The sequence below is a fragment of the Amblyomma americanum genome, chromosome 4 (genome assembly GCF_052857255.1).
Source record: "Amblyomma americanum isolate KBUSLIRL-KWMA chromosome 4, ASM5285725v1, whole genome shotgun sequence".
In the NCBI taxonomy this organism is placed as follows: domain Eukaryota; kingdom Metazoa; phylum Arthropoda; class Arachnida; order Ixodida; family Ixodidae; genus Amblyomma; species Amblyomma americanum.
In genome coordinates, this window is record NC_135500.1 from 32,044,824 (window position 1) to 32,071,700 (window position 26,877).

Sequence of the window (26,877 nt, forward strand, 5' to 3'; positions counted from 1 at the left end):
CCAGCGTCACTTGGCAGCTGCGGTAGCGGAGACAACGGCCGTGCTATATCTTCTGTCCATATTTTGCAGTTTTGCTACCAGAAATTTTAATTTACTGCATGTAAAACTATTCAGTGTGAATCCGCTACCATATTGCTGCCAAGCACATTGTTGCGCGTCTTGTTGCGCAGCTGATTTGCATTTTGTTTGTCAAATTCTGAGAAATGACCAAAGAGCTTCAGGAAATGTTTGAAGACTTGAAGCTTGAAATAAAACAAGAGTTTCGCGATTTGAGAGAAAGTATCGAGCGAGACCTCAGGAAAGATATCAGAGAAATTAAGACCAGCATGGGCTTTACTAACAAAAGGTATGAAGAAATAAAAGATTCTGTTAAAAGAGTTGAAACAGAGAACAAGGATCTGAAAGAAACAATAAGAACGCTGCTAGAGGAACGTCAGGCTCTGTGTGCACAGGTAAAGGAACACGAGTCCCGACTTATGCAGACCGAGCAGCACTCACGGTGTTTCAACATTGAAATTAAAGGAGTGCCACAAATAGAAAATGAAAACTTGCAAGAACTAACGAAAAAATTGGCTCAAGAAATTGGCATGCCTCTGGCGGACGCTGACATAGAGGTTTGCCATCGTGTTCAAACTGTCGGAAATGCTGCCTCCCCTAACATAATTGTGCAGTTTACACGCAGAGCTCAGCGTAACTCTTTCCTGGAAAAAGCTAGAAAGTGCAGGCTTACGGCAAATGACCTGGCGTTAAAACCTAACAAAGACATCATTGTGAACGAGCACCTGTGCCCAGCCATGAAACGTCTTTTCGGTGCTGCAAATGCAGCGAAAAAAGCGCAGGGTTGGAAATACGCGTGGGTCAAGAATGGAAAAATCTATGTTCGCAAATCTGATACCACAACCGTCATCCCTATCACCCGCGTGGATGACCTGTCCAAGATAGCGTAAAGTGCTTGCCCTTATCTAGCTTTGTTGTCCAACAATTATGGGTTTTCTGCTGCAAGAAATTCAGAAGTTGGTTCTGACCAAAAAGCCAGCCCTATCGTTTTTCACCAGAACGTCCGCTCTTTAAAAAATAAAGTGAAATGAATGCTTTGCTAGATCTTTTCGGAGTATCATTCACGGTGTTAATGCTTACTGAAACATGGTATGAAGATGAATCGGCTGTATTTCAATCACCTGGTTATCAATGTTTCTTTCGCAATTGTCAGAACAAGAAAGGTGGCGGTGTTTCTATTCTTGTAAAAGAGAATCTTATCTGTTATACTGAAGAACGTTTCTGTGCTGTCACACCTGATTTTGAGGCGCTTACTCTACGCCATCTTGATAATCTGTTTTGCGTGGTGTACAGGCCACCGTCTGGTACTTTTAGCCGATTTTTGGCCTTCCTAGACGAAGTTTTGGAATATGTTGTGGAACAGAAAGTGAATATCTTTTTGGGTGGAGACCTGAACGTGAACATGCTGATACCTACGCCTAACCAAAATGGACTCTGCCTTACTCTTTCTGCATATGGGCTGTCCAATGTTATCACTTATCCAACACGGATCACAGAACAAAGCTCTACTTTATTGGATGTATTTATTACTAATATTAGCACTGACACAATATTCGCTGGAACTACGTATACTAGCATGAGCGACCATCTGGGAATATTTCTATTGGTAGATAGGCCCTTTCCGAACAAGTGGAATAGAGAGCAAACTACTTATCGCCAAGTAATTATTCCTGCTCGCCTTGAGTCATTCCGGTGCGCAGTTGAACAGCAATCATGGAACTCCGTCTACACATAGAGTGATAGTAATATTGCATATTCAAAATTTATAAGCATATTTAAAGATATATACCACCTACATTTTCCGTTAGTGCAAGTGAAGAAACCGAAGAAAGCGCGAAAACCCTGGTTGTTAACACGAGAGTTGTTGAATATGATTAAGCATAAAAGTGCGTTATTTGCCAAATTTGTAAGAACTAAAGATTTAACGATACTTGCACAGTTTAAGACCTATCGAAATAAAGTTACATCTAAACTAAAGCAGGCTAAAGATTGTTTCTTAATAAACATGTTCCGTGATGAATACGCACAACGTCCAGATATTGTATGGCGCAATTGGAACTTGTTGTTGCATCCCAGCATTAATGCATCTACACTTGATGCCCTTACGCATGACGGAAAGCTACTCTCCGGTACTTCTTTGGCAGATGCTTTTAACCGTTTCTTTATTGAACAAAGTAGTGTAATTAACCAGAATGTGAGTATCTGCCGAAATTACGCTCAGTACGTACAGGGAAACGATAGTACGCAGTCCCTCTTTTTAGCCCCAACTGATTCAGCCGAAGTTTTCGCTTGTATAAATAACATCAAAAATAGCAAATCACAGGACTCGAATGGTATGCAAATACTGCCTGTCAAGTATGTTCTCGACGTCCTGTGCCCTGTTATTACCTACATATTCAACTTAATTTTATCCACTGGAATTTTCCCTAAGGAAATGCAGATTGCCCGAGTGGTGCCAATATTTAAGCGTGGAGATAAAAATTTACTCAAACACTATCGACCGATTTCCCTACTTCCTGTGCTTTCTAAGGGCATTGAGAAAATAATCCATACCAGAATAACTTCATATTTTGATTACAATCGCTTATTCCTTGACTTTCAGCATGGCTTTAGGAAGCATAGGTCTACTGAAACGGCACTTCTAACACAAAAAGAAGAACTGCGCGAAAAGCGTGTGTTGGGGCTTAGAACGTTGAGACACGCCGTTTTACAGCGAAACGAGCCAGATTTTAACACTTCGCTTTTACAAGTGGTCGTTAGGTGGGCGCTCAAAACATACATCTCTAAAAACTGCGCTAAAGGCGTGTGTTTTGCCTTAAAACGATGGGAGCTAGACGTTGTTTTACAACAAAAAGAGCGAGATTTCAGCACTTCGGCTTTACAAGTCATCGTTGGGCGGCCGCTACAAAGCTAAATCTCCAAGAACTGCGCGAAAATCGTGTATTGGGGCTTGAAACGATGGGAGACATTGTTTTACAACCAAACGAGCTAGATATTAGCAATTCCGTTTTACTACTCGTCAATGGGTTCGCACTCAAAAACCAAATCTCTAAGAACTGCGCGAGAAGCGTGTATTGCCGCTCAAACTGTGGGAACGTCGTTTTACAACGAAATGTGGCACTTCGGTTTTACAAGGCATTTTTGGGTGGCCGCTAAAAAGCTAAATTTTTAAGACAAAAGCGTTTATTGGGGCTTAAAACGATGGAAGACGTCATTTTAAAGCGAAGCGAGTCAGATTTCAGCACCTCGGTCTTACAAGTCGTCGGTGGGTGGGCGCTCGAAATCTAAATCTCTAACAGCTACGCGAAATAGTGTAATAATGCTTAAAACGATGGGAGACGTCGTTTTACAAAGAAACAAGCCAGATTTGAGCACTTCAGATTTTCAAGTCATCATTGGGTGGGCGCTGAAAAGCTAAATCTCTAAGAACTACGCGAAAAGCTTGTATTGAGGCATAACACGATGGGAGACATCGATTTACAACAAAAAGAGCCATATTTGAGCACTGCGGTTTCACAAGTCATCATTAGGTGGGCGCCCAAAATGTAAAACTCTAAGAACATTGCGAAAAGCATGTATTGCGCTTAAAACGGTGGAAGACGTCGTTTTATAACGAAACAAGCCGAATTTGAGCCCTTCGATTTTACAAGTCATCGTTGGGCGGCCGCTAAAGAGCTAAATCTCTAAGAACTGCGCGAAAAGCGTGTATTGCGCTTAGAACGATGAGAAACGTCGTTTTACAACGAAAAGTTTCACTTCGGTTTTTAAGTCATGGTTGAGTGCTCAAAACTTAAATCTTAAAGACAAAAGGCCTGTGTTGGGGCTTAAAACGATGGGAGACGTCGTTTTAAAGCGAAACGAGCCAGAGTTCAGCACTTCGGTCTTACAAGTCGTCGGTGGGTGGGCGCTCAAAACCTAAATCTCTAACAACTACGCCAAATCGTGTATCAATGCTTAAAACAATGGGAGACGTCGTTTTACAAAGAAACGAACCAGATTTGAGCACTTCGTCTTTACAAGTCATCGTTGGGTGGGCGCTCAAAAACTAAATCTCTAAGAACTGCGCGAAAAGCGTGTAGTGAAGATTAAATCGATGAGAGACGACTTTCTACAACAAAACAAGCCAGATTTGAGCCCTTCAGTTTAGCAAGTCGTCGTTGGGTGGCCGCTCAAATCATAAATCTCTCAGAACTGCGCTAAAAGCATGTGTTTGCCCTTAAAACGATGGGAGACGTCGTATTACAACAAAACGAGCCAGATTTGATCTCTGGTTTCACAAGTCATCGTTCGGTGGGTGCTCAAAACCTAAATTTCTAAGAACAGGTCGAAAAGCGTGCATTGCGGCTTAAAACGATGGGAGATGACGTTTTACAAAGAAATAAGCCAGATTTGAGCTCTTCAGTTTAACATGTCGTTGGGCGGCCGCTAAAGAGATAAATTTCTAAGAACTGCGCGAAAAGCGTGTATTGCGCTTAAAACGATGAGAAACGTCGTTTTACAACGAAACGAGCCAGATTTGAGCACTTAGGTTTTAAATGTAACCTTTGCATGCGCGCTCAAAAGCTAAATCTCGCAGAACTGTGCGAAAAGCGTGTATTGGGACTTAAAAATATGGGAGACGTCGTTTTTAAGCGAAACGAGCCAGATTACAGCACTTCGGTTTTGCAAGTAATCTTTGAATGGGCGATCAAAAGCAAATCTCTAATAAATGTGCGAAAAGCATGTATTGCGCTGAAAATGATGAGACGTCGTTTTACAACGAAATGTGCAACTTCTGTTTCACAAGTCGTGGTTGGGTGGGTGCTCAAAGTCTAAATCTATGACAAAAACCTGTGCTGTGGCTTAAAACGATGGGAGCTGTCGTTTTAAAGCGAAGCGAGTCAGATTTCAGCATCTCGGTCTTACAAGTCGTCGGTGGGTGGGCGCTCCAAATCTAAATCTCTATCAACTACGCGAAATAGAGTAATAATGCTTAAAACGATGGGAGACGTCGTTTTACAAAGAAACAAGCCAGATTTGAGCACTTCAGATTTTCAAGTCATCACTGGGTGGGCGCTGAAAAGCTAAATCTCTAAGAACTGCGCGAAAAGCTTGTATTGAGGCATAACACGATGGGAGACATCATTTTACAACGAAAAGAGCCATATTTGTGCACTGCGGTTTCACAAGTCATCATTAGGTGGGCGCCCAAAATCTAAAACTCTAAGAACATTGCGAAAAGCATGTATTGCGCTTAAAACGGTGGGCGACATCGTTTTATAACGAAACGAGCCGAATTTGAGCAATTCGATTTTACAAGTCATCGCTGGGCGGGCGCTAAAAAGATAAATCTCTAAGAACTGTGCAAAAAGCGTGTACTGCGCTTAAAACGATGAGAAACGTCGTTTTACAACGAAACGAGCCCGATTTAAGCACTTCCGTTTAGCAAGTCGTCGTTGGGTGGGCGTTCAAAAGCTAGAATTCCAACTGCGCGAAAAGCGTGTATTGGCGCTTAAACGATGGGAACGTCGTTTTACAACAAAAATTTCCACTTCAGTTTTACAAGTCATGGTTGGGTGCTCAAAATCAAATATCTCTAAGACGAAAAGCCTGTGTTGGGCCTTAAAAAGATGGGAGACGTAGTTTTAAAGCGAAACGAGCCAGATTTCAGCACCTCGGTCTTAAAGTCGTCGGTGGGTTGGCGCTCAAAAGCTAAATCTCTAACAACTACGCGAAATAGTGTATTAATGCTTAAAACGATGGGAGACGTCGTTTTAAAAAGAAACGAGCCAGATTTGAGCACCGGATTTTCAAGTCATCATTGGGTGGGCGCTCAAAAGCTAAATCTCTAAGAACTGCGCGAAAAGCTTGTATTGGGGCATAACACGATGGGAGACGTCGTTTTACAACGAAATGAACCATATTTCAGCACTGCGGTTTCACAAGTCTTCATTTTGTGGGCGCCCAAAAGCTAAAACTCTAAGAGCTGCGCGAAAATCATATATTTACGTTTAAAACGATGGGAGACGTCGTTTTACAACGAAACGTGCAAGATTTGAGCTCTTTGTTTTTACAAGTTATCGTTCGGTCAGTGCTGAAAAGTTATATCACTAAGAACAGCGCGAAAAGCGTGTATATGGCCACAACGATGGGAGACGTCGTTTTACTACAAAACGAGCCAGATTTGAGCACTGATTTTACAAGTCATCGTTTTGCGGGTGCTCAAAACCTAAATCTCTAAGAACAAGTCGAAAAGCGTGTATTGCGGCTTAAAGCGATGAGAGACTTCGTTTTACAACTAAACGAGCCAGATATGAGCACTTCAGTTTTACAAGCCGTTGTTGGGTGGGCACTCAAAAACTACATCTCTAAGAACTGCGCGAAAAGCGTGTGTTGGGGCTTAGAAGGTTGGGACACGTCGGTTTAGAGCAAAACGAGACAGAGTTCAGCACTTCGGTTTTACAAGTGCTCGCTAGGTGGTAGCTCGAAAGGTAGATCTCTAAGAACTGTGCGAAAAGCTTGTATTGGGATTTAAAACGATGGGAGACGTCGTTGTACAACAAAACGAGCCGTATTTGAGCACTTCGAATTTACAGGAAATCTTTGGATGGGCGCTCAAAAACTAAATCTCTAAGAACTGTGCGAAATGCGTGTATAAGAATGTAAATCGATTGGAGACATCGGTTTACAACGAAAAGAGCCAGATTTGAGCACTTCCGTTTTACAAGTCGTCGTTGGGTGGGCGCTCAGAAGCTAAATCTCCAAGAACTGCGCGAAAAGCGTATACTGGGGATTAAAACGATGGCGAACATTGTTTTACAACGAAACAAGCCAGATTTTAGCACTTCGGTTTTACTACTCGTCGATGGGTGGGCGCTCAAAAACCAAATCTCTAGGAACTGCGCGAAAAGCGTATGGTTGGGCTTAATAGGATAGGAGACATCGTTTTACAGCGAAAAGAGCCATATTTGTGCACTTCGGTTTCACAAGTCATCATTAGGTGAGCGCTCAAAAACAAAATCTCTAAGAACTGCGCGAAAAGCGTATATTTCGGTTTAAATGATTTGAGCACTTTGTTTTTACAAGTTATCGTTCGGTCAGTGCTGAAAAGTTATATCTCTAAGAACAGCGCGAAAAGCGTGTTTATGGCTTAAAACGATGGGAGACGTCGTTTTGCAACAAAAGGAGCCAGAAGTGATCACTGGTTTCTCAAGTCATCGTTCGGTGGGTGCTCAAAACCGAAATCTCTAAGAACAGGTCGAAAAGCGTGTATTGCGGCTTAAAACGATGGCAGACTTGGTTTTACAACTAAACGAGCCAGATATTACGACTTCGGTTTTAGAAGTCGTCGTTTGGTGGACACTCAGAAACTCAATCTCTAAGAACTGCGCGAAAAGCATGTGTTGGTGCTTAGAACGTTGGGACACGTTTTTTTAGAGCGAAACGCACCAGGCTTGAGCACTTCGGTTTTACAAGTGGTCGTTAGGTGGGCGCTCAAAACATAAATCTCTAAGAACTGCGCGAAAAGCGTGTATTGAGGCTTAAAACGATTGGAGAGGTTGTTTTACAATGAAACGAGCCAGATTTGAGGATCTCGGTTTTTCTAGTCGTCGTTAGGTGGGCGCTCAAAACATAAATACCAAAGAACTGTGCTAAAATCGTGTGTTTGGGCTTAAAACGATGGGAGACGTCGTATTAATGCGAAGCGAGCCAGATTTCTGCACTTCGTTTTACGAGTCGTCGTTGCGGTGGCGCTCAAAAACTAAATCTCTAAAAACGGCGCGAAAAGTGTGTATTCAAGATTAAAATGATGGCAGACGACGTTTTACAACGAAACAAGCCAGATTTGAGCCCTTCTGTTTTGCAAGTCGTCGTTCCGTGGGCGCTAAAAAGCTAAATCTCTAAAACCTGCGCGAAAAGTAATATTGCACTTAAAACGATGGGAGACGTTTTACAACGAAACAAGCCAGATTTTCGCACTTCGGTTTTACAAGTAACCTCTGGATGGGCGCTCAAAAGCTAAAATTCGAAGAACTGTGCGAAAAGCGTGTATTGGGATCTAAAACAATGGGAGACGTCGTTTTATAACGAAAAGTGCCTCTTCGGATTTAAAAGTCGTGGTTGGTTGGGCGCTCAAAGGCTCAGTCTTTAAGATCTGCGCGAAAAGCGTGTATTGAGGCTTAAAACGATGGGAGACGTCGTTTTCACGCGAACCGAGCCAGATTTCAGCACTTCGGTTTCGCAAATCGTCGTTTGGTGGGCGCTAAAAAGCTAAATCTCTAAGAACTGTGCGTAAAGCGATATTGGGTATAAAACGATGGGAAGCGTCGTTATACAACGAAACGGTCCAGATTTGAGCACTTCGGTTTTACAAGTAATATCTGGATGGGCGCTCAAACGCTAAATGTCTAATAATTGTGCGAAAAGCGTGTATTGCGCTTAAAACGATAAGAGACGTCGTTTTACAACAAAACGAGGCGTATTTGAGCACTTGGAATTTACAAGAAATCTTTGGATGGGCGCTGAAAAACTAAATCTCTAAGTACTGTGCGAAATGCGTGTATAAGGATTTAAATCGATTGGAGACCTCGTTTTACAACGAAAAGAGCCAGATTTGAGCACTTCCGTTTTACAAGTCGTCGTTGGGTGGGCACTCAGAAGCTAAATCTCCAAGAACTGCGCGAAAAGCGTGTATTTCGGCTTAAAACGATGGGAGACATTGTTTTACAACGAAACGAGCCAGATTTTAGCACTTCGGTTTTACTACTCGTCGATGGGTGGGCGCTCAAAAACCAAATCTCTAAGAACTGCGCTAGAAGCGTGTGGTTGGGCTTAATACGATAGGAGACATCGTTTTACAACGGAAAGAGCCATATTTGTGCACTTCGGATTCACAAGTCATCATTAGGTGAGCGCTCAAAAACTAAATCTCTAAGTACTGCGCGAAAAGCGTATATTTCGGTTTAAGTGGATGGGTGACGTCGTTTTACAACGAAACGAGCCAGATTTGAGGACTTTGTTTTTACAATTTATCGTTCGCTCAGTGCTCAAATGTTATATCTTTAAGAACAACGCGAAAAGCTTGTATACGACTTAAAACGATGGGAGACGTCGTTTTACAGCTAAACGAGCCAGATTTGAGCACTTCAGTTTTACAAGTCTTCGCTGGGTGGGCCCTCAAAAGCTAAATCTGTAAGAACTGCGAGAAAAGCGTGTCTTGGGACTTAAAACGATGGCAGACGTAAAACGAAACGAGCCGGATTTGAGCACTTCGTTTTTAAAAGTCATCGCTGGGTGGGCGTTAAAAAGCTAAATTTCCACGAACTGCGCGAAAAAGCGTGTTTGGGTTTAAAGCGATGGGAAACGTCGTTTTACTACGAAAAGAGCGAGATATGAGCACTTCGGCTTTACAAGTCTTTGCGCGGGCGCTAAAAAAGATAAATCCCTAAGAACGGCGCGAAAAGCGGTATTGGGTCTTCAAACGATGGGGGACGTCGTTTTACAACGAAAAGCGCCACTTCGGTTTTCACAAGTCGTGGTTGGTTGGGCGCTCAGAAGCTAAATCTTCAAGAACTGTGCGAAAAGCGTGTATTGGGGCTTAAAACGATTGGAGACGTCGTTTTACAACGAAACGAACCAGAGTTTAGCACTTCGGTTTTACTACTCTTCGATGGGTGGGCCCTCAAAAACCAAATCTCTCAGAACTGCGCGAGAAGCGGGTGTTTGGGCTTAATACGATGGGAGACGTCGTTTTACAATGAAAAGTGCAAATTTTGAGCAGTTCACTTTTACAAGACATCATTAGATGGGTGCTCAAAAACTAAATCTCTAAGGACTGCGCGAAAAGCGCGTATTGGTCTTAAAACGATGGGAGACTTCGTTTTACAACTAAACGAGCCAGACATGAGCACTTGAAGTTGAAGTTGAAGTTTATTCCTTTCTTACAAAGGAGGAGCCGGGACTAAAAGCTGCGGCGACAGCTTGACAACGGTCCCGGCTCCTTTACATACCCGGCAGTAGAGGAGGAAAAGCGACGGCTGTACATACAACAAACATACATACATACAAAGCAAAAGTAAATAAATCAACACTTTGCAGGCCACCTATGCACATCATGCAAAAATGACATAATAAAATGCGATGCGATGAAAAGGTCATAGATAATCATACAAAGAATGGTGCATAATGATCAGAAAGATTGCATCTGAAATTCTCAAGGAAAAGAATTCTCCCGGCAGTATTCCCGAATTTCGTGTTTTGATTTTCGTGTTGTCAAAATTTTCTTCGTTTAATCTGTTCAGCAGAATTGGAAGGTTATAATATAAAGATTGATTCACATAATAGACTCTTGGTGTTGGGGTAAACCAAATTTATCTGTGTCTTGTGTCACGGCAGCTGCCGTTTTCTCTGACTTGTGCAAGCAAAATGATGAGGTTGTCGGGGTGTTTTAGGTGAGATTTTTAACATGATAGTAGTCTATAAGTATATAACGCAAATATTGGAAGGATTTCATACTTTACAAAAATATTCCTGGTGGGAGAAAAGAGTGGTACATTGGCAATACATCTCACTGCTTTTTTCTGAAGCAGCTGTATCTTGTTAAGATTTGTTATGCCTGTTGTTCCCCACACTATGTTACAATATTGCAAATGAGAAACAACTAACGCATTGTAAAGTATGATCTTTACCCTTATTGGAAGGATGTGCCTAAACCGCGCAAGTATACCAAGGGCTGAGGCGACCTTTGAACGTATGTAATCAATATGTGTATTCCAAGTTAAATTGCTTGAAAAGGTAACTCCCAGTGTTTTTACTGACTCAACGAGCTGTATAGGCTGGCTATTGAATACGGCTTTGATAGGACGCGATATTTTCTTTCCCTTAGGACGGAACAACATAATTTTAGTCTTCACAGGATTTATTCGTAGATAATTTGCTTCTGCCCATAAACCTAGTTGAATAAGTGCATTGTTTGTTTGTTTTTCGACGTCTGTTTAGGATGTACCTGTGATAAAGAAAGATGTGTCATCAGCATATGATACTACATGAGCGCTACTTGTGCTGTAGAAAATATCATTTATATAAATTAAGAACAGTAATGGCCCATGTATGCTTCCTTGAGGCACTCCAGATGTTATAGGGAGAGTAGAAGAAGTTGCTGTGTTTATGTCTACATACTGAGCTCTGTGTGATAAGTAGGATTCTAATAAAGTTAGCGCTACACCACGTACACCATACCTATTTAATTTAAAAAGAAGGACATCATGATTAATGAGGTCAAATGCCTTAGTAAAATTGATATAAATACCAACTTGGCAGCTGCGGTAGCGGAGACAACGGCCGTGCTATATCTTCTGCCCATATTTTGCAGTTTTGCTACCAGAAATTTTAATTTACTGCATGTAAAACTATTCAGTGTGAATCCGCTACCGTATTGCTGCCAAGCACATTATTGCGCGTCTTGTTGTGGAGCTAATTTGCATTTTGTTTGTCAAAGTCTGAGAAATGACCAAAGAGCTTCAGGAAATGTTTGAAGACTTGAAGCGTGAAATAAAACAAGAGTTTCGCGATTTGAGAGAAAGTATCGAGTGAGACCTCAGGAAAGATATCAGAGAAATTAAGACCAGCATGGGCTTTACTATCAAAAGCTATGAAGAAATAAAAGATTCTGTTAAAAGAGTTGGAACAGAGAACAAGGATCTGAAAGAAACAATAAGAACGCTGCTAGAGGAACGTCAGGCTCTGTGTGCACAGGTAAAGGAACAAGAGTCCCGACTTATGCAGACCGAGCAGCACTCACGGTGTTTCAACATTGAAATTAAAGGAGTGCCACAAATAGAAAATGAAAACTTGCAAGAACTAACGAAAAAATTGGCTCAAGAAATTGGCATGCCTCTGGCGGACGCTGACATAGGGGTTTGCCATCGTGTTCAAACTGTCGGAAATGCTGCCTCCCCTAACATAATTGTGCAGTTTACACGCAGAGCTCAGCGTAACTCTTTCCTGGAAAAAGCTAGAAAGTGCAGGCTTACGGCAAATGACCTGGCGTTAAAACCTAACAACGACATCTTTGTGAACGAGCACCTGTGCCCAGCTATGAAACGTCTTTTCGGTGCTGCAAATGCAGCGAAAAAAGCGCAGGGTTGGAAATACGCGTGGGTCAAGAATGGAAAAATCTATGTTCGCAAATCTGATACCACACCCGTCATCCCTATCACCCGCGTGGATGACCTGTCCAAGATAGCGTAAAGTGCTTGCCCTTATCTAGCTTTGTTGTCCAACAATTATGGGTTTTCTGCCGCAAGAAATTCAGAAGTTGGTTCTGACCAAAAAGCCAGCCCTATCCTTTTTCACCAGAACGTCCGCTCTTTAAAAAATAAAGAAAGTGAAATGAATGCTTTGCTAGATCTTTTAGGAGTATCATTCACGGTGTTAATGCTTACTGAAGCATGGTATGAAGATGAATCGGCTGTATTTCAATCACCTGGTTATCAATGTTTCTTTCGCAATCGTCAGAACAAAAAAGGTGGCGGTGTTTCTATTCTCGTAAAAGAGAATCTTATCTGTGATACTGAAGAACGTTTCTGTGCTGTCACACCTGATTTTGAGGCGCTTACTCTACGCCATCTTGATAATCTGTTTTGCGTGGTGTACAGGCCACCGTCTGGTACTTTTAGCCGATTTTTGGCCTTCTTAGACGAAGTTTTGGAATATGTTGTGGAACAGAAAGTGAATATCTTTTTGGGTGGAGACCTGAACGTGAACATGCTTATACCTACGCCTAACCAAAATGAACTCAGCCTTACTCTTTCTGCATATGGGCTGTCCAATGTTATCACTTATCCAACACGGATCACAGAACAAAGCTCTACTTTATTGGATGTATTTATTACTAATATTAGCACTGACACAATATTCGCTGGAACTACGTATACTAGCATGAGCGACCATCTGGGAATATTTCTATTGGTAGATAGGCCCTTTCCGAACAAGTGGAATAGAGAGCAAACTACTTATCGCCAAGTAATTAATCCTGCTCGCCTTGAGTCATTCCGGTGCGCAGTTGAACAGCAATCATGGAACTCCGTCTACACATGGAGTGATAGTAATACTGCATATTCAAAATTTATAAGCATATTTAAAGATATATACCACCTACATTTTCCGTTAGTGCAAGTGAAGAAACCGAAGAAAGCGCGAAAACCCTGGTTGTTAACACGAGAGTTGTTGAATATGATTAAGCATAAAAATGCGTTATTTGCTAAATTTGTAAGAACAAAAGATTTAACAATACTTGCACAGTTTAAGACATATCGAAATAAAGTTACATCTAAACTAAAGCAGGCTAAAGATTCTTTCTTAATAAACATGTTCCGTGATGAATACGCACAACGTCCAGATATTGTATGGCGCAATTGGAACTTGTTGTTGCATCCCAGCATTAATGCATCTACACTTGATGCCCTTACGCATGACGGAAAGCTACTCTCCGGTACTTCTTTGGCAGATGCTTTTAACCGTTTCTTTATTGAACAAAGTAGTGTAATTAACCAGAATGTGAGTATCTGCCGAAATTACGCTCAGTACGTACAGGGAAACGATAGTACGCAGTCCCTCTTTTTAGCCCCAACTGATTCAGCCGAAGTTTTCGCTTGTATAAATAACATCAAAAATAGCAAATCACAGGACTCGAATGGTATGCAAATACTGCCTGTCAAGTATGTTCTCGACGTCCTGTGCCCTGTTATTACCTACATATTCAACTTAATTTTATCCACTGGAATTTTCCCTAAGGAAATGCAGATTGCCCGAGTGGTGCCAATATTTAAGCGTGGAGATAAAAATTTACTCAAACACTATCGACCGATTTCCCTACTTCCTGTGCTTTCTAAGGGCATTGAGAAAATAATCCATACCAGAATAACTTCATATTTTGATTACAATCGCTTATTCCTTGACTTTCAGCATGGCTTTAGGAAGCATAGGTCTACTGAAACGGCACTTCTAACACAAAAAGAAGAACTGCGCGAAAAGCGTGTGTTGGGGCTTAGAACGTTGAGACACGCCGTTTTACAGCGAAACGAGCCAGATTTTAACACTTCGCTTTTACAAGTGGTCGTTAGGTGGGCGCTCAAAACATACATCTCTAAAAACTGCGCTAAAGGCGTGTGTTTTGCCTTAAAACGATGGGAGCTAGACGTTGTTTTACAACAAAAAGAGCGAGATTTCAGCACTTCGGCTTTACAAGTCATCGTTGGGCGGCCGCTACAAAGCTAAATCTCCAAGAACTGCGCGAAAATCGTGTATTGGGGCTTGAAACGATGGGAGACATTGTTTTACAACCAAACGAGGTAGATATTAGCAATTCCGTTTTACTACTCGTCAATGGGTTCGCGCTCAAAAACCAAATCTCTAAGAACTGCGCGAGAAGCGTGTATTGCCGCTCAAACTGTGGGAACGTCGTTTTACAACGAAATGTGGCACTTCGGTTTTACAAGGCATTTTTGGGTGGCCGCTAAAAAGCTAAATTTTTAAGACAAAAGCGTTTATTGGGGCTTAAAACGATGGAAGACGTCATTTTAAAGCGAAGCGAGTCAGATTTCAGCACCTCGGTCTTACAAGTCGTCGGTGGGTGGGCGCTCGAAATCTAAATCTCTAACAACTACGCGAAATAGTGTAATAATGCTTAAAACGATGGGAGACGTCGTTTTACAAAGAAACAAGCCAGATTTGAGCACTTCAGATTTTCAAGTCATCATTGGGTGGGCGCTGAAAAGCTAAATCTCTAAGAACTACGCGAAAAGCTTGTATTGAGGCATAACACGATGGGAGACATCGATTTACAACAAAAAGAGCCATATTTGAGCACTGCGGTTTCACAAGTCATCATTAGGTGGGCGCCCAAAATGTAAAACTCTAAGAACATTGCGAAAAGCATGTATTGCGCTTAAAACGGTGGAAGACGTCGTTTTATAACGAAACAAGCCGAATTTGAGCCCTTCGATTTTACAAGTCATCGTTGGGCGGCCGCTAAAGAGCTAAATCTCTAAGAACTGCGCGAAAAGCGTGTATTGCGCTTAGAACGATGAGAAACGTCGTTTTACAACGAAAAGTTTCACTTCGGTTTTTAAGTCATGGTTGAGTGCTCAAAACTTAAATCTTAAAGACAAAAGGCCTGTGTTGGGGCTTAAAACGATGGGAGACGTCGTTTTAAAGCGAAACGAGCCAGAGTTCAGCACTTCGGTCTTACAAGTCGTCGGTGGGTGGGCGCTCAAAACCTAAATCTCTAACAACTACGCCAAATCGTGTATCAATGCTTAAAACAATGGGAGACGTCGTTTTACAAAGAAACGAACCAGATTTGAGCACTTCGTCTTTACAAGTCATCGTTGGGTGGGCGCTCAAAAACTAAATCTCTAAGAACTGCGCGAAAAGCGTGTAGTGAAGATTAAATCGATGAGAGACGACTTTCTACAACAAAACAAGCCAGATTTGAGCCCTCCAGTTTAGCAAGTCGTCGTTGGGTGGCCGCTCAAATCATAAATCTCTCAGAACTGCGCTAAAAGCATGTGTTTGCCCTTAAAACGATGGGGGACGTCGTATTACAACAAAACGAGCCAGATTTGATCTCTGGTTTCACAAGTCATCGTTCGGTGGGTGCTCAAAACCTAAATTTCTAAGAACAGGTCGAAAAGCGTGCATTGCGGCTTAAAACGATGGGAGATGACGTTTTACAAAGAAATAAGCCAGATTTGAGCTCTTCAGTTTAACATGTCGTTGGGCGGCCGCTAAAGAGATAAATTTCTAAGAACTGCGCGAAAAGCGTGTATTGCGCTTAAAACGATGAGAAACGTCGTTTTACAACGAAACGAGCCAGATTTGAGCACTTAGGTTTTAAATGTAACCTTTGCATGCGCGCTCAAAAGCTAAATCTCGCAGAACTGTGCGAAAAGCGTGTATTGGGACTTAAAAATATGGGAGACGTCGTTTTTAAGCGAAACGAGCCAGATTACAGCACTTCGGTTTTGCAAGTAATCTTTGAATGGGCGATCAAAAGCAAATCTCTAATAAATGTGCGAAAAGCATGTATTGCGCTGAAAATGATGAGACGTCGTTTTAGAACGAAATGTGCAACTTCTGTTTCACAAGTCGTGGTTGGGTGGGTGCTCAAAGTCTAAATCTATGACAAAAACCTGTGCTGTGGCTTAAAACGATGGGAGCTGTCGTTTTAAAGCGAAGCGAGTCAGATTTCAGCATCTCGGTCTTACAAGTCGTCGGTGGGTGGGCGCTCCAAATCTAAATCTCTATCAACTACGCGAAATAGAGTAATAATGCTTAAAACGATGGGAGACGTCGTTTTACAAAGAAACAAGCCAGATTTGAGCACTTCAGATTTTCAAGTCATCACTGGGTGGGCGCTGAAAAGCTAAATCTCTAAGAACTGCGCGAAAAGCTTGTATTGAGGCATAACACGATGGGAGTCATCATTTTACAACAAAAGAGCCATATTTGTGCACTGCGGTTTCACAAGTCATCATTAGGTGGGCGCCCAAAATCTAAAACTCTAAGAACATTGCGAAAAGCATGTATTGCGCTTAAAACGGTGGGCGACATCGTTTTATAACGAAACGAGCCGAATTTGAGCAATTCGATTTTACAAGTCATCGCTGGGCGGGCGCTAAAAAGATAAATCTCTAAGAACTGTGCAAAAAGCGTGTACTGCGCTTAAAACGATGAGAAACGTCGTTTTACAACGAAACGAGCCCGATTTAAGCACTTCCGTTTAGCAAGTCGTCGTTGGGTGGGCGTTCAAAAGCTAGAATTCCAACTGCGCGAAAAGCGTGTATTGGCGCTTAAACGATGGGAACGTCGTTTTACAACGAAAATTTCCACTTCAGTTTTACAAGTCATGGTTGGGTGCTCAAAATCAAATATCTCTAAGACGAAAAGCCTGTGTTGGGCCTTAAAAAGATGGGAGACGTAGTTTTAAAGCGAAACGAGCCAGATTTCAGCACCTCGGTCTTAAAGTCGTCGGTGGGTTGGCGCTCAAAAGCTAAATCTCTAACAACTACGCGAAATAGTGTATTAATGCTTAAAACGATGGGAGACGTCGTTTTAAAAAGAAACGAGCCAGATTTGAGCACCGGATTTTCAAGTCATCATTGGGTGGGCGCTCAAAAGCTAAATCTCTAAGAACTGCGCGAAAAGCTTGTATTGGGGCATAACACGATGGGAGACGTCGTTTTACAACGAAATGAACCATATTTCAGCACTGCGGTTTCACAAGTCTTCATTTTGTGGGCGCCCAAAAGCTAAAACTCTAAGAGCTGCGCGAAAATCATATATTTACGTTTAAAACGATGGGAGACGTCGTTTTACAACGAAACGTGCAAGATTTGAGCTCTTTGTTTTTACAAGTTATCGTTCGGTCAGTGCTGAAAAGTTATATCACTAAGAACAGCGCGAAAAGCGTGTATATGGCCACAACGATGGGAGACGTCGTTTTACTACAAAACGAGCCAGATTTGAGCACTGATTTTACAAGTCATCGTTTTGCGGGTGCTCAAAACCTAAATCTCTAAGAACAAGTCGAAAAGCGTGTATTGCGGCTTAAAGCGATGAGAGACTTCGTTTTACAATTAAACGAGCCAGATATGAGCACTTCAGTTTTACAAGCCGTCGTTGGGTGGGCACTCAAAAACTACATCTCTAAGAACTGCGCGAAAAGCGTGTGTTGGGGCTTAGAAGGTTGGGACACGTCGGTTTAGAGCAAAACGAGACAGAGTTCAGCACTTCGGTTTTACAAATGCTCGCTAGGTGGTAGCTCGAAAGGTAGATCTCTAAGAACTGTGCGAAAAGCTTGTATTGGGATTTAAAACGATGGGAGACGTCGTTTTACAACAAAACGAGCCGTATTTGAGCACTTCGAATTTACAGGAAATCTTTGGATGGGCGCTCAAAAACTAAATCTCTAAGAACTGTCCGAAATGCGTGTATAAGAATGTAAATCGATTGGAGACATCGGTTTACAACGAAAAGAGCCAGATTTGAGCACTTCCGTTTTACAAGTCGTCGTTGGGTGGGCGCTCAGAAGCTAAATCTCCAAGAACTGCGCGAAAAGCGTATACTGGGGATTAAAACGATGGCGAACATTGTTTTACAACGAAACAAGCCAGATTTTAGCACTTCGGTTTTACTACTCGTCGATGGGTGGGCGCTCAAAAACCAAATCTCTAGGAACTGCGCGAAAAGCGTATGGTTGGGCTTAATAGGATAGGAGACATCGTTTTACAGCGAAAAGAGCCATATTTGTGCACTTCGGTTTCACAAGTCATCATTAGGTGAGCGCTCAAAAACAAAATCTCTAAGAACTGCGCGAAAAGCGTATATTTCGGTTTAAATGATTTGAGCACTTTGTTTTTACAAGTTATCGTTCGGTCAGTGCTGAAAAGTTATATCTCTAAGAACAGCGCGAAAAGCGTGTATATGGCTTAAAACGATGGGAGACGTCGTTTTGCAACAAAAGGAGCCAGAAGTGATCACTGGTTTCTCAAGTCATCGTTCGGTGGGTGCTCAAAACCGAAATCTCTAAGAACAGGTCGAAAAGCGTGTATTGCGGCTTAAAACGATGGCAGACTTGGTTTTACAACTAAACGAGCCAGATATTACGACTTCGGTTTTAGAAGTCGTCGTTTGGTGGACACTCAGAAACTCAATCTCTAAGAACTGCGCGAAAAGCATGTGTTGGTGCTTAGAACGTTGGGACACGTTTTTTTAGAGCGAAACGCACCAGGCTTGAGCACTTCGGTTTTACAAGTGGTCGTTAGGTGGGCGCTCAAAACATAAATCTCTAAGAACTGCGCGAAAAGCGTGTATTGAGGCTTAAAACGATTGGAGAGGTTGTTTTACAATGAAACGAGCCAGATTTGAGGATCTCGGTTTTTCTAGTCGTCGTTAGGTGGGCGCTCAAAACATAAATACCAAAGAACTGTGCTAAAATCGTGTGTTTGGGCTTAAAACGATGGGAGACGTCGTATTAATGCGAAGCGAGCCAGATTTCTGCACTTCGTTTTACGAGTCGTCGTTGCGGTGGCGCTCAAAAACTAAATCTCTAAAAACGGCGCGAAAAGTGTGTATTCAAGATTAAAATGATGGCAGACGACGTTTTACAACGAAACAAGCCAGATTTGAGCCCTTCTGTTTTGCAAGTCGTCGTTCGGTGGGCGCTAAAAAGCTAAATCTCTAAAACCTGCGCGAAAAGTAATATTGCACTTAAAACGATGGGAGACGTTTTACAACGAAACAAGCCAGATTTTCGCACTTCGGTTTTACAAGTAACCTCTGGATGGGCGCTCAAAAGCTAAAATTCGAAGAACTGTGCGAAAAGCGTGTATTGGGATCTAAAACAATGGGAGACGTCGTTTTATAACGAAAAGTGCCTCTTCGGATTTAAAAGTCGTGGTTGGTTGGGCGCTCAAAGGCTCAGTCTTTAAGATCTGCGCGAAAAGCGTGTATTGAGGCTTAAAACGATGGGAGACGTCGTTTTCACGCGAACCGAGCCAGATTTCAGCACTTCGGTTTCGCAAATCGTCGTTTGGTGGGCGCTAAAAAGCTAAATCTCTAAGAACTGTGCGTAAAGCGATATTGGGTATAAAACGATGGGAAGCGTCGTTATACAACGAAACGGTCCAGATTTGAGCACTTCGGTTTTACAAGTAATATCTGGATGGGCGCTCAAACGCTAAATGTCTAATAATTGTGCGAAAAGCGTGTATTGCGCTTAAAACGATAAGAGACGTCGTTTTACAACAAAACGAGGCGTATTTGAGCACTTGGAATTTACAAGAAATCTTTGGATGGGCGCTGAAAAACTAAATCTCTAAGTACTGTGCGAAATGCGTGTATAAGGATTTAAATCGATTGGAGACCTCGTTTTACAACGAAAAGAGCCAGATTTGAGCACTTCCGTTTTACAAGTCGTCGTTGGGTGGGCACTCAGAAGCTAAATCTCCAAGAACTGCGCGAAAAGCGTGTATTTCGGCTTAAAACGATGGGAGACATTGTTTTACAACGAAACGAGCCAGATTTTAGCACTTCGGTTTTACTACTCGTCGATGGGTGTGCGCTCAAAAACCAAATCTCTAAGAACTGCGCTAGAAGCGTGTGGTTGGGCTTAATACGATAGGAGACATCGTTTTACAACGAAAAGAGCCATATTTGTGCACTTCGGATTCACAAGTCATCATTAGGTGAGCGCTCAAAAACTAAATCTCTAAGTACTGCGCGAAAAGCGTATATTTCGGTTTAAGTGGATGGGTGACGTCGTTTTACAACGAAACGAGCCAGATTTGAGGACTTTGTTTTTACAATTTATCGTTCGCTCAGTGCTCAAATGTTATATCTTTAAGAACAACGCGAAAAGCTTGTATACGACTTAAAACGATGGGAGACGTCGTTTTACAACTAAACGAGCCAGATTTGAGCACTTCAGTTTTACAAGTCTTCGCTGGGTGGGCCCTCAAAAGCTAAATCTGTAAGAACTGCGAGAAAAGCGTGTCTTGGGACTTAAAACGATGGCAGACGTAAAACGAAACGAGCCGGATTTGAGCACTTCGTTTTTAAAAGTCATCGCTGGGTGGGCGTTAAAAAGCTAAATTTCCACGAACTGCGCGAAAAAGCGTGTTTGGGTTTAAAGCGATGGGAAACGTCGTTTTACTACGAAAAGAGCGAGATATGAGCACTTCGGCTTTACAAGTCTTTGCGCGGGCGCTAAAAAAGATAAATCCCTAAGAACGGCGCGAAAAGCGGTATTGGGTCTTCAAACGATGGGGGACGTCGTTTTACAACGAAAAGCGCCACTTCGGTTTTCACAAGTCGTGGTTGGTTGGGCGCTCAGAAGCTAAATCTTCAAGAACTGTGCGAAAAGCGTGTATTGGGGCTTAAAACGATTGGAGACGTCGTTTTACAACGAAACGAACCAGAGTTTAGCACTTCGGTTTTACTACTCTTCGATGGGTGGGCCCTCAAAAACCAAATCTCTCAGAACTGCGCGAGAAGCGGGTGTTTGGGCTTAATACGATGGGAGACGTCGTTTTACAATGAAAAGTGCAAATTTTGAGCAGTTCACTTTTACAAGACATCATTAGATGGGTGCTCAAAAACTAAATCTCTAAGGACTGCGCGAAAAGCGCGTATTGGTCTTAAAACGATGGGAGACTTCGTTTTACAACTAAACGAGCCAGACATGAGCACTTGAAGTTGAAGTTGAAGTTTATTCCTTTCTTACAAAGGAGGAGCCGGGACTAAAAGCTGCGGCGACAGCTTGACAACGGTCCCGGCTCCTTTACATACCCGGCAGTAGAGGAGGAAAAGCGACGGCTGTACATACAACAAACATACATACATACAAAGCAAAAGTAAATAAATCAACACTTTGCAGGCCACCTATGCACATCATGCAAAAATGACATAATAAAATGCGATGCGATGAAAAGGTCATAGATAATCTTACAAAGAATGGTGCATAATGATCAGAAAGATTGCATCTGAAATTCTCAAGGAAAAGAATTCTCCCGGCAGTATTCCCGAATTTCGTGTTTTGATTTTCGTGTTGTCAAAATTTTTTTCGTTTAATCTGTTCAGCAGAATTGGAAGGTTATAATATAAAGATTGATTCACATAATAGACTCTTGGTGTTGGGGTAAACCAAATTTCTCTGTGTCTTGTGTCACGGCAGCTGCCGTTTTCTCTGACTTGTGCAAGCAAAATGATGAGGTTGTCGGGGTGTTTTAGGTGAGATTTTTAACATGATAGTAGTCTATAAGTATATAACGCAAATATTGGAAGGATTTCATACTTTACAAAAATATTCCTGGTGGGAGAAAAGAGTGGTACATTGGCAATACATCTCACTGCTTTTTTCTGAAGCAGCTGTATCTTGTTAAGATTTGTTATGCCTGTTGTTCCCCACACTATGTTACAATATTGCAAATGAGAAACAACTAACGCATTGTAAAGTATGATCTTTACCCTTATTGGAAGGATGTGCCTAAACCGCGCAAGTATACCAAGGGCTGAGGCGACCTTTGAACGTATGTAATCAATATGTGTATTCCAAGTTAAATTGCTTGAAAAGGTAACTCCCAGTGTTTTTACTGACTCAACGAGCTGTATAGGCTGGCTATTGAATACGGCTTTGATAGGTCGCGATATTTTCTTTCCCTTAGGACGGAACAACATAATTTTAGTCTTCACAGGATTTATTCGTAGATAATTTGCTTCTGCCCATAAACCTAGTTGAATAAGTGCATTGTTTGTTTGTTTTTCGACGTCTGTTTAGGAAGTACCTGTGATAAAGAAAGATGTGTCATCAGCATATGATACTACATGAGCGCTACTTGTGCTGTAGAAAATATCATTTATATAAATTAAGAACAGTAATGGCCCATGTATGCTTCCTTGAGGCACTCCAGATGTTATAGGGAGAGTAGAAGAAGTTGCTGTGTTTATGTCTACATACTGAGCTCTGTGTGATAAGTAGGATTCTAATAAAGTTAGCGCTACACCACGTACACCATACCTATTTAATTTAAAAAGAAGGACATCATGATTAATGAGGTCAAATGCCTTAGTAAAATTGATATAAATACCAACTTGGCAGCTGCGGTAGCGGAGACAACGGCCGTGCTATATCTTCTGCCCATATTTTGCAGTTTTGCTACCAGAAATTTTAATTTACTGCATGTAAAACTATTCAGTGTGAATCCGCTACCGTATTGCTGCCAAGCACATTATTGCGCGTCTTGTTGTGGAGCTAATTTGCATTTTGTTTGTCAAAGTCTGAGAAATGACCAAAGAGCTTCAGGAAATGTTTGAAGACTTGAAGCGTGAAATAAAACAAGAGTTTCGCGATTTGAGAGAAAGTATCGAGTGAGACCTCAGGAAAGATATCAGAGAAATTAAGACCAGCATGGGCTTTACTATCAAAAGCTATGAAGAAATAAAAGATTCTGTTAAAAGAGTTGGAACAGAGAACAAGGATCTGAAAGAAACAATAAGAACGCTGCTAGAGGAACGTCAGGCTCTGTGTGCACAGGTAAAGGAACAAGAGTACCGACTTATGCAGACCGAGCAGCACTCACGGTGTTTCAACATTGAAATTAAAGGAGTGCCACAAATAGAAAATGAAAACTTGCAAGAACTAACGAAAAAATTGGCTCAAGAAATTGGCATGCCTCTGGCGGACGCTGACATAGGGGTTTGCCATCGTGTTCAAACTGTCGGAAATGCTGCCTCCCCTAACATAATTGTGCAGTTTACACGCAGAGCTCAGCGTAACTCTTTCCTGGAAAAAGCTAGAAAGTGCAGGCTTACGGCAAATGACCTGGCGTTAAAACCTAACAACGACATCTTTGTGAACGAGCACCTGTGCCCAGCTATGAAACGTCTTTTCGGTGCTGCAAATGCAGCGAAAAAAGCGCAGGGTTGGAAATACGCGTGGGTCAAGAATGGAAAAATCTATGTTCGCAAATCTGATACCACACCCGTCATCCCTATCACCCGCGTGGATGACCTGTCCAAGATAGCGTAAAGTGCTTGCCCTTATCTAGCTTTGTTGTCCAACAATTATGGGTTTTCTGCCGCAAGAAATTCAGAAGTTGGTTCTGACCAAAAAGCCAGCCCTATCCTTTTTCACCAGAACGTCCGCTCTTTAAAAAATAAAGAAAGTGAAATGAATGCTTTGCTAGATCTTTTAGGAGTATCATTCACGGTGTTAATGCTTACTGAAGCATGGTATGAAGATGAATCGGCTGTATTTCAATCACCTGGTTATCAATGTTTCTTTCGCAATCGTCAGAACAAAAAAGGTGGCGGTGTTTCTATTCTTGTAAAAGAGAATCTTATCTGTGATACTGAAGAACGTTTCTGTGCTGTCACACCTGATTTTGAGGCGCTTACTCTACGCCATCTTGATAATCTGTTTTGCGTGGTGTACAGGCCACCGTCTGGTACTTTTAGCCGATTTTTGGCCTTCTTAGACGAAGTTTTGGAATATGTTGTGGAACAGAAAGTGAATATCTTTTTGGGTGGAGACCTGAACGTGAACATGCTTATACCTACGCCTAACCAAAATGAACTCAGCCTTACTCTTTCTGCATATGGGCTGTCCAATGTTATCACTTATCCAACACGGATCACAGAACAAAGCTCTACTTTATTGGATGTATTTATTACTAATATTAGCACTGACACAATATTCGCTGGAACTACGTATACTAGCATGAGCGACCATCTGGGAATATTTCTATTGGTAGATAGGCCCTTTCCGAACAAGTGGAATAGAGAGCAAACTACTTATCGCCAAGTAATTAATCCTGCTCGCCTTGAGTCATTCCGGTGCGCAGTTGAACAGCAATCATGGAACTCCGTCTACACATGGAGTGATAGTAATACTGCATATTCAAAATTTATAAGCATATTTAAAGATATATACCACCTACATTTTCCGTTAGTGCAAGTGAAGAAACCGAAGAAAGCGCGAAAACCCTGGTTGTTAACACGAGAGTTGTTGAATATGATTAAGCATAAAAGTGCGTTATTTGCTAAATTTGTAAGAACAAAAGATTTAACAATACTTGCACAGTTTAAGACATATCGAAATAAAGTTACATCTAAACTAAAGCAGGCTAAAGATTCTTTCTTAATAAACATGTTCCGTGATGAATACGCACAACGTCCAGATATTGTATGGCGCAATTGGAACTTGTTGTTGCATCCCAGCATTAATGCATCTACACTTGATGCCCTTACGCATGACGGAAAGCTACTCTCCGGTACTTCTTTGGCAGATGCTTTTAACCGTTTCTTTATTGAACAAAGTAGTGTAATTAACCAGAATGTGAGTATCTGCCGAAATTACGCTCAGTACGTACAGGGAAACGATAGTACGCAGTCCCTCTTTTTAGCCCCAACTGATTCAGCCGAAGTTTTCGCTTGTATAAATAACATCAAAAATAGCAAATCACAGGACTCGAATGGTATGCAAATACTGCCTGTCAAGTATGTTCTCGACGTCCTGTGCCCTGTTATTACCTACATATTCAACTTAATTTTATCCACTGGAATTTTCCCTAAGGAAATGCAGATTGCCCGAGTGGTGCCAATATTTAAGCGTGGAGATAAAAATTTACTCAAACACTATCGACCGATTTCCCTACTTCCTGTGCTTTCTAAGGGCATTGAGAAAATAATCCATACCAGAATAACTTCATATTTTGATTACAATCGCTTATTCCTTGACTTTCAGCATGGCTTTAGGAAGCATAGGTCTACTGAAACGGCACTTCTAACACAAAAAGAAGAACTGCGCGAGAAGCGTGTGTTGGGGCTTAGAACGTTGAGACACGTCGTTTTAGAGCAAAACGAGCCAGATTTAACACTTCGGTTTTACAAGTGGTCGTTAGGTGGGCGCTCAAAACATACATCTCTAAAAACTGCGCTAAAGGCGTGTGTTTTGGCTTAAAACGATGGGAGCTAGACGTTGTTTTACAACAAAAAGAGCGAGATTTCAGCACTTCGGCTTTACAAGTCATCGTTGGGCGGCCGCTAAAAAGCTAAATCTCTAAGAACTGCGCGAAAAGCGTGTATTGCGCTAAAACGATGAGAGACGTTGTTTTACAACGAAACGAGCGCGAAAATCGTGTATTGGGGCTTGAAACGATGGGAGACATTGTTTTACAACCAAACGAGGTAGATATTAGCAATTCCGTTTTACTACTCGTCAATGGGTTCGCGCTCAAAAACCAAATCTCTAAGAACTGCGCGAGAAGCGTGTATTGCCGCTCAAACTGTGGGAACGTCGTTTTACAACGAAATGTGGCACTTCGGTTTTACAAGGCATTTTTGGGTGGCCGCTAAAAAGCTAAATTTTTAAGACAAAAGCGTTTATTGGGGCTTAAAACGATGGAAGACGTCATTTTAAAGCGAAGCGAGTCAGATTTCAGCACCTCGGTCTTACAAGTCGTCGGTGGGTGGGCGCTCGAAATCTAAATCTCTAACAACTACGCGAAATAGTGTAATAATGCTTAAAACGATGGGAGACGTCGTTTTACAAAGAAACAAGCCAGATTTGAGCACTTCAGATTTTCAAGTCATCATTGGGTGGGCGCTGAAAAGCTAAATCTCTAAGAACTACGCGAAAAGCTTGTATTGAGGCATAACACGATGGGAGACATCGATTTACAACAAAAAGAGCCATATTTGAGCACTGCGGTTTCACAAGTCATCATTAGGTGGGCGCCCAAAATGTAAAACTCTAAGAACATTGCGAAAAGCATGTATTGCGCTTAAAACGGTGGAAGACGTCGTTTTATAACGAAACAAGCCGAATTTGAGCCCTTCGATTTTACAAGTCATCGTTGGGCGGCCGCTAAAGAGCTAAATCTCTAAGAACTGCGCGAAAAGCGTGTATTGCGCTTAGAACGATGAGAAACGTCGTTTTACAACGAAAAGTTTCACTTCGGTTTTTAAGTCATGGTTGAGTGCTCAAAACTTAAATCTTAAAGACAAAAGGCCTGTGTTGGGGCTTAAAACGATGGGAGACGTCGTTTTAAAGCGAAACGAGCCAGAGTTCAGCACTTCGGTCTTACAAGTCGTCGGTGGGTGGGCGCTCAAAACCTAAATCTCTAACAACTACGCCAAATCGTGTATCAATGCTTAAAACAATGGGAGACGTCGTTTTACAAAGAAACGAACCAGATTTGAGCACTTCGTCTTTACAAGTCATCGTTGGGTGGGCGCTCAAAAACTAAATCTCTAAGAACTGCGCGAAAAGCGTGTAGT

General features: G+C 41.9%; 2 protein-coding genes across 2 annotated transcripts; both read left to right on the plus strand.

The window, feature by feature from the left end:
• The first annotated feature begins 203 nt into the window (after positions 1 to 203).
• On the plus strand, positions 204 to 947 carry LOC144127769 (uncharacterized). Its single transcript, XM_077660661.1, has one exon. The coding sequence runs from the start codon at positions 204 to 206 to the stop codon at positions 945 to 947; it is 744 nt and encodes a 247-aa protein (XP_077516787.1).
• Positions 948 to 11,664: 10,717 nt separating this feature from the next.
• On the plus strand, positions 11,665 to 12,285 carry LOC144127770 (uncharacterized). Its single transcript, XM_077660662.1, has one exon. It carries the CDS (start codon positions 11,665 to 11,667, stop codon positions 12,283 to 12,285), a length of 621 nt encoding a protein of 206 aa, XP_077516788.1.
• The last annotated feature ends 14,592 nt before the right edge of the window (positions 12,286 to 26,877 follow it).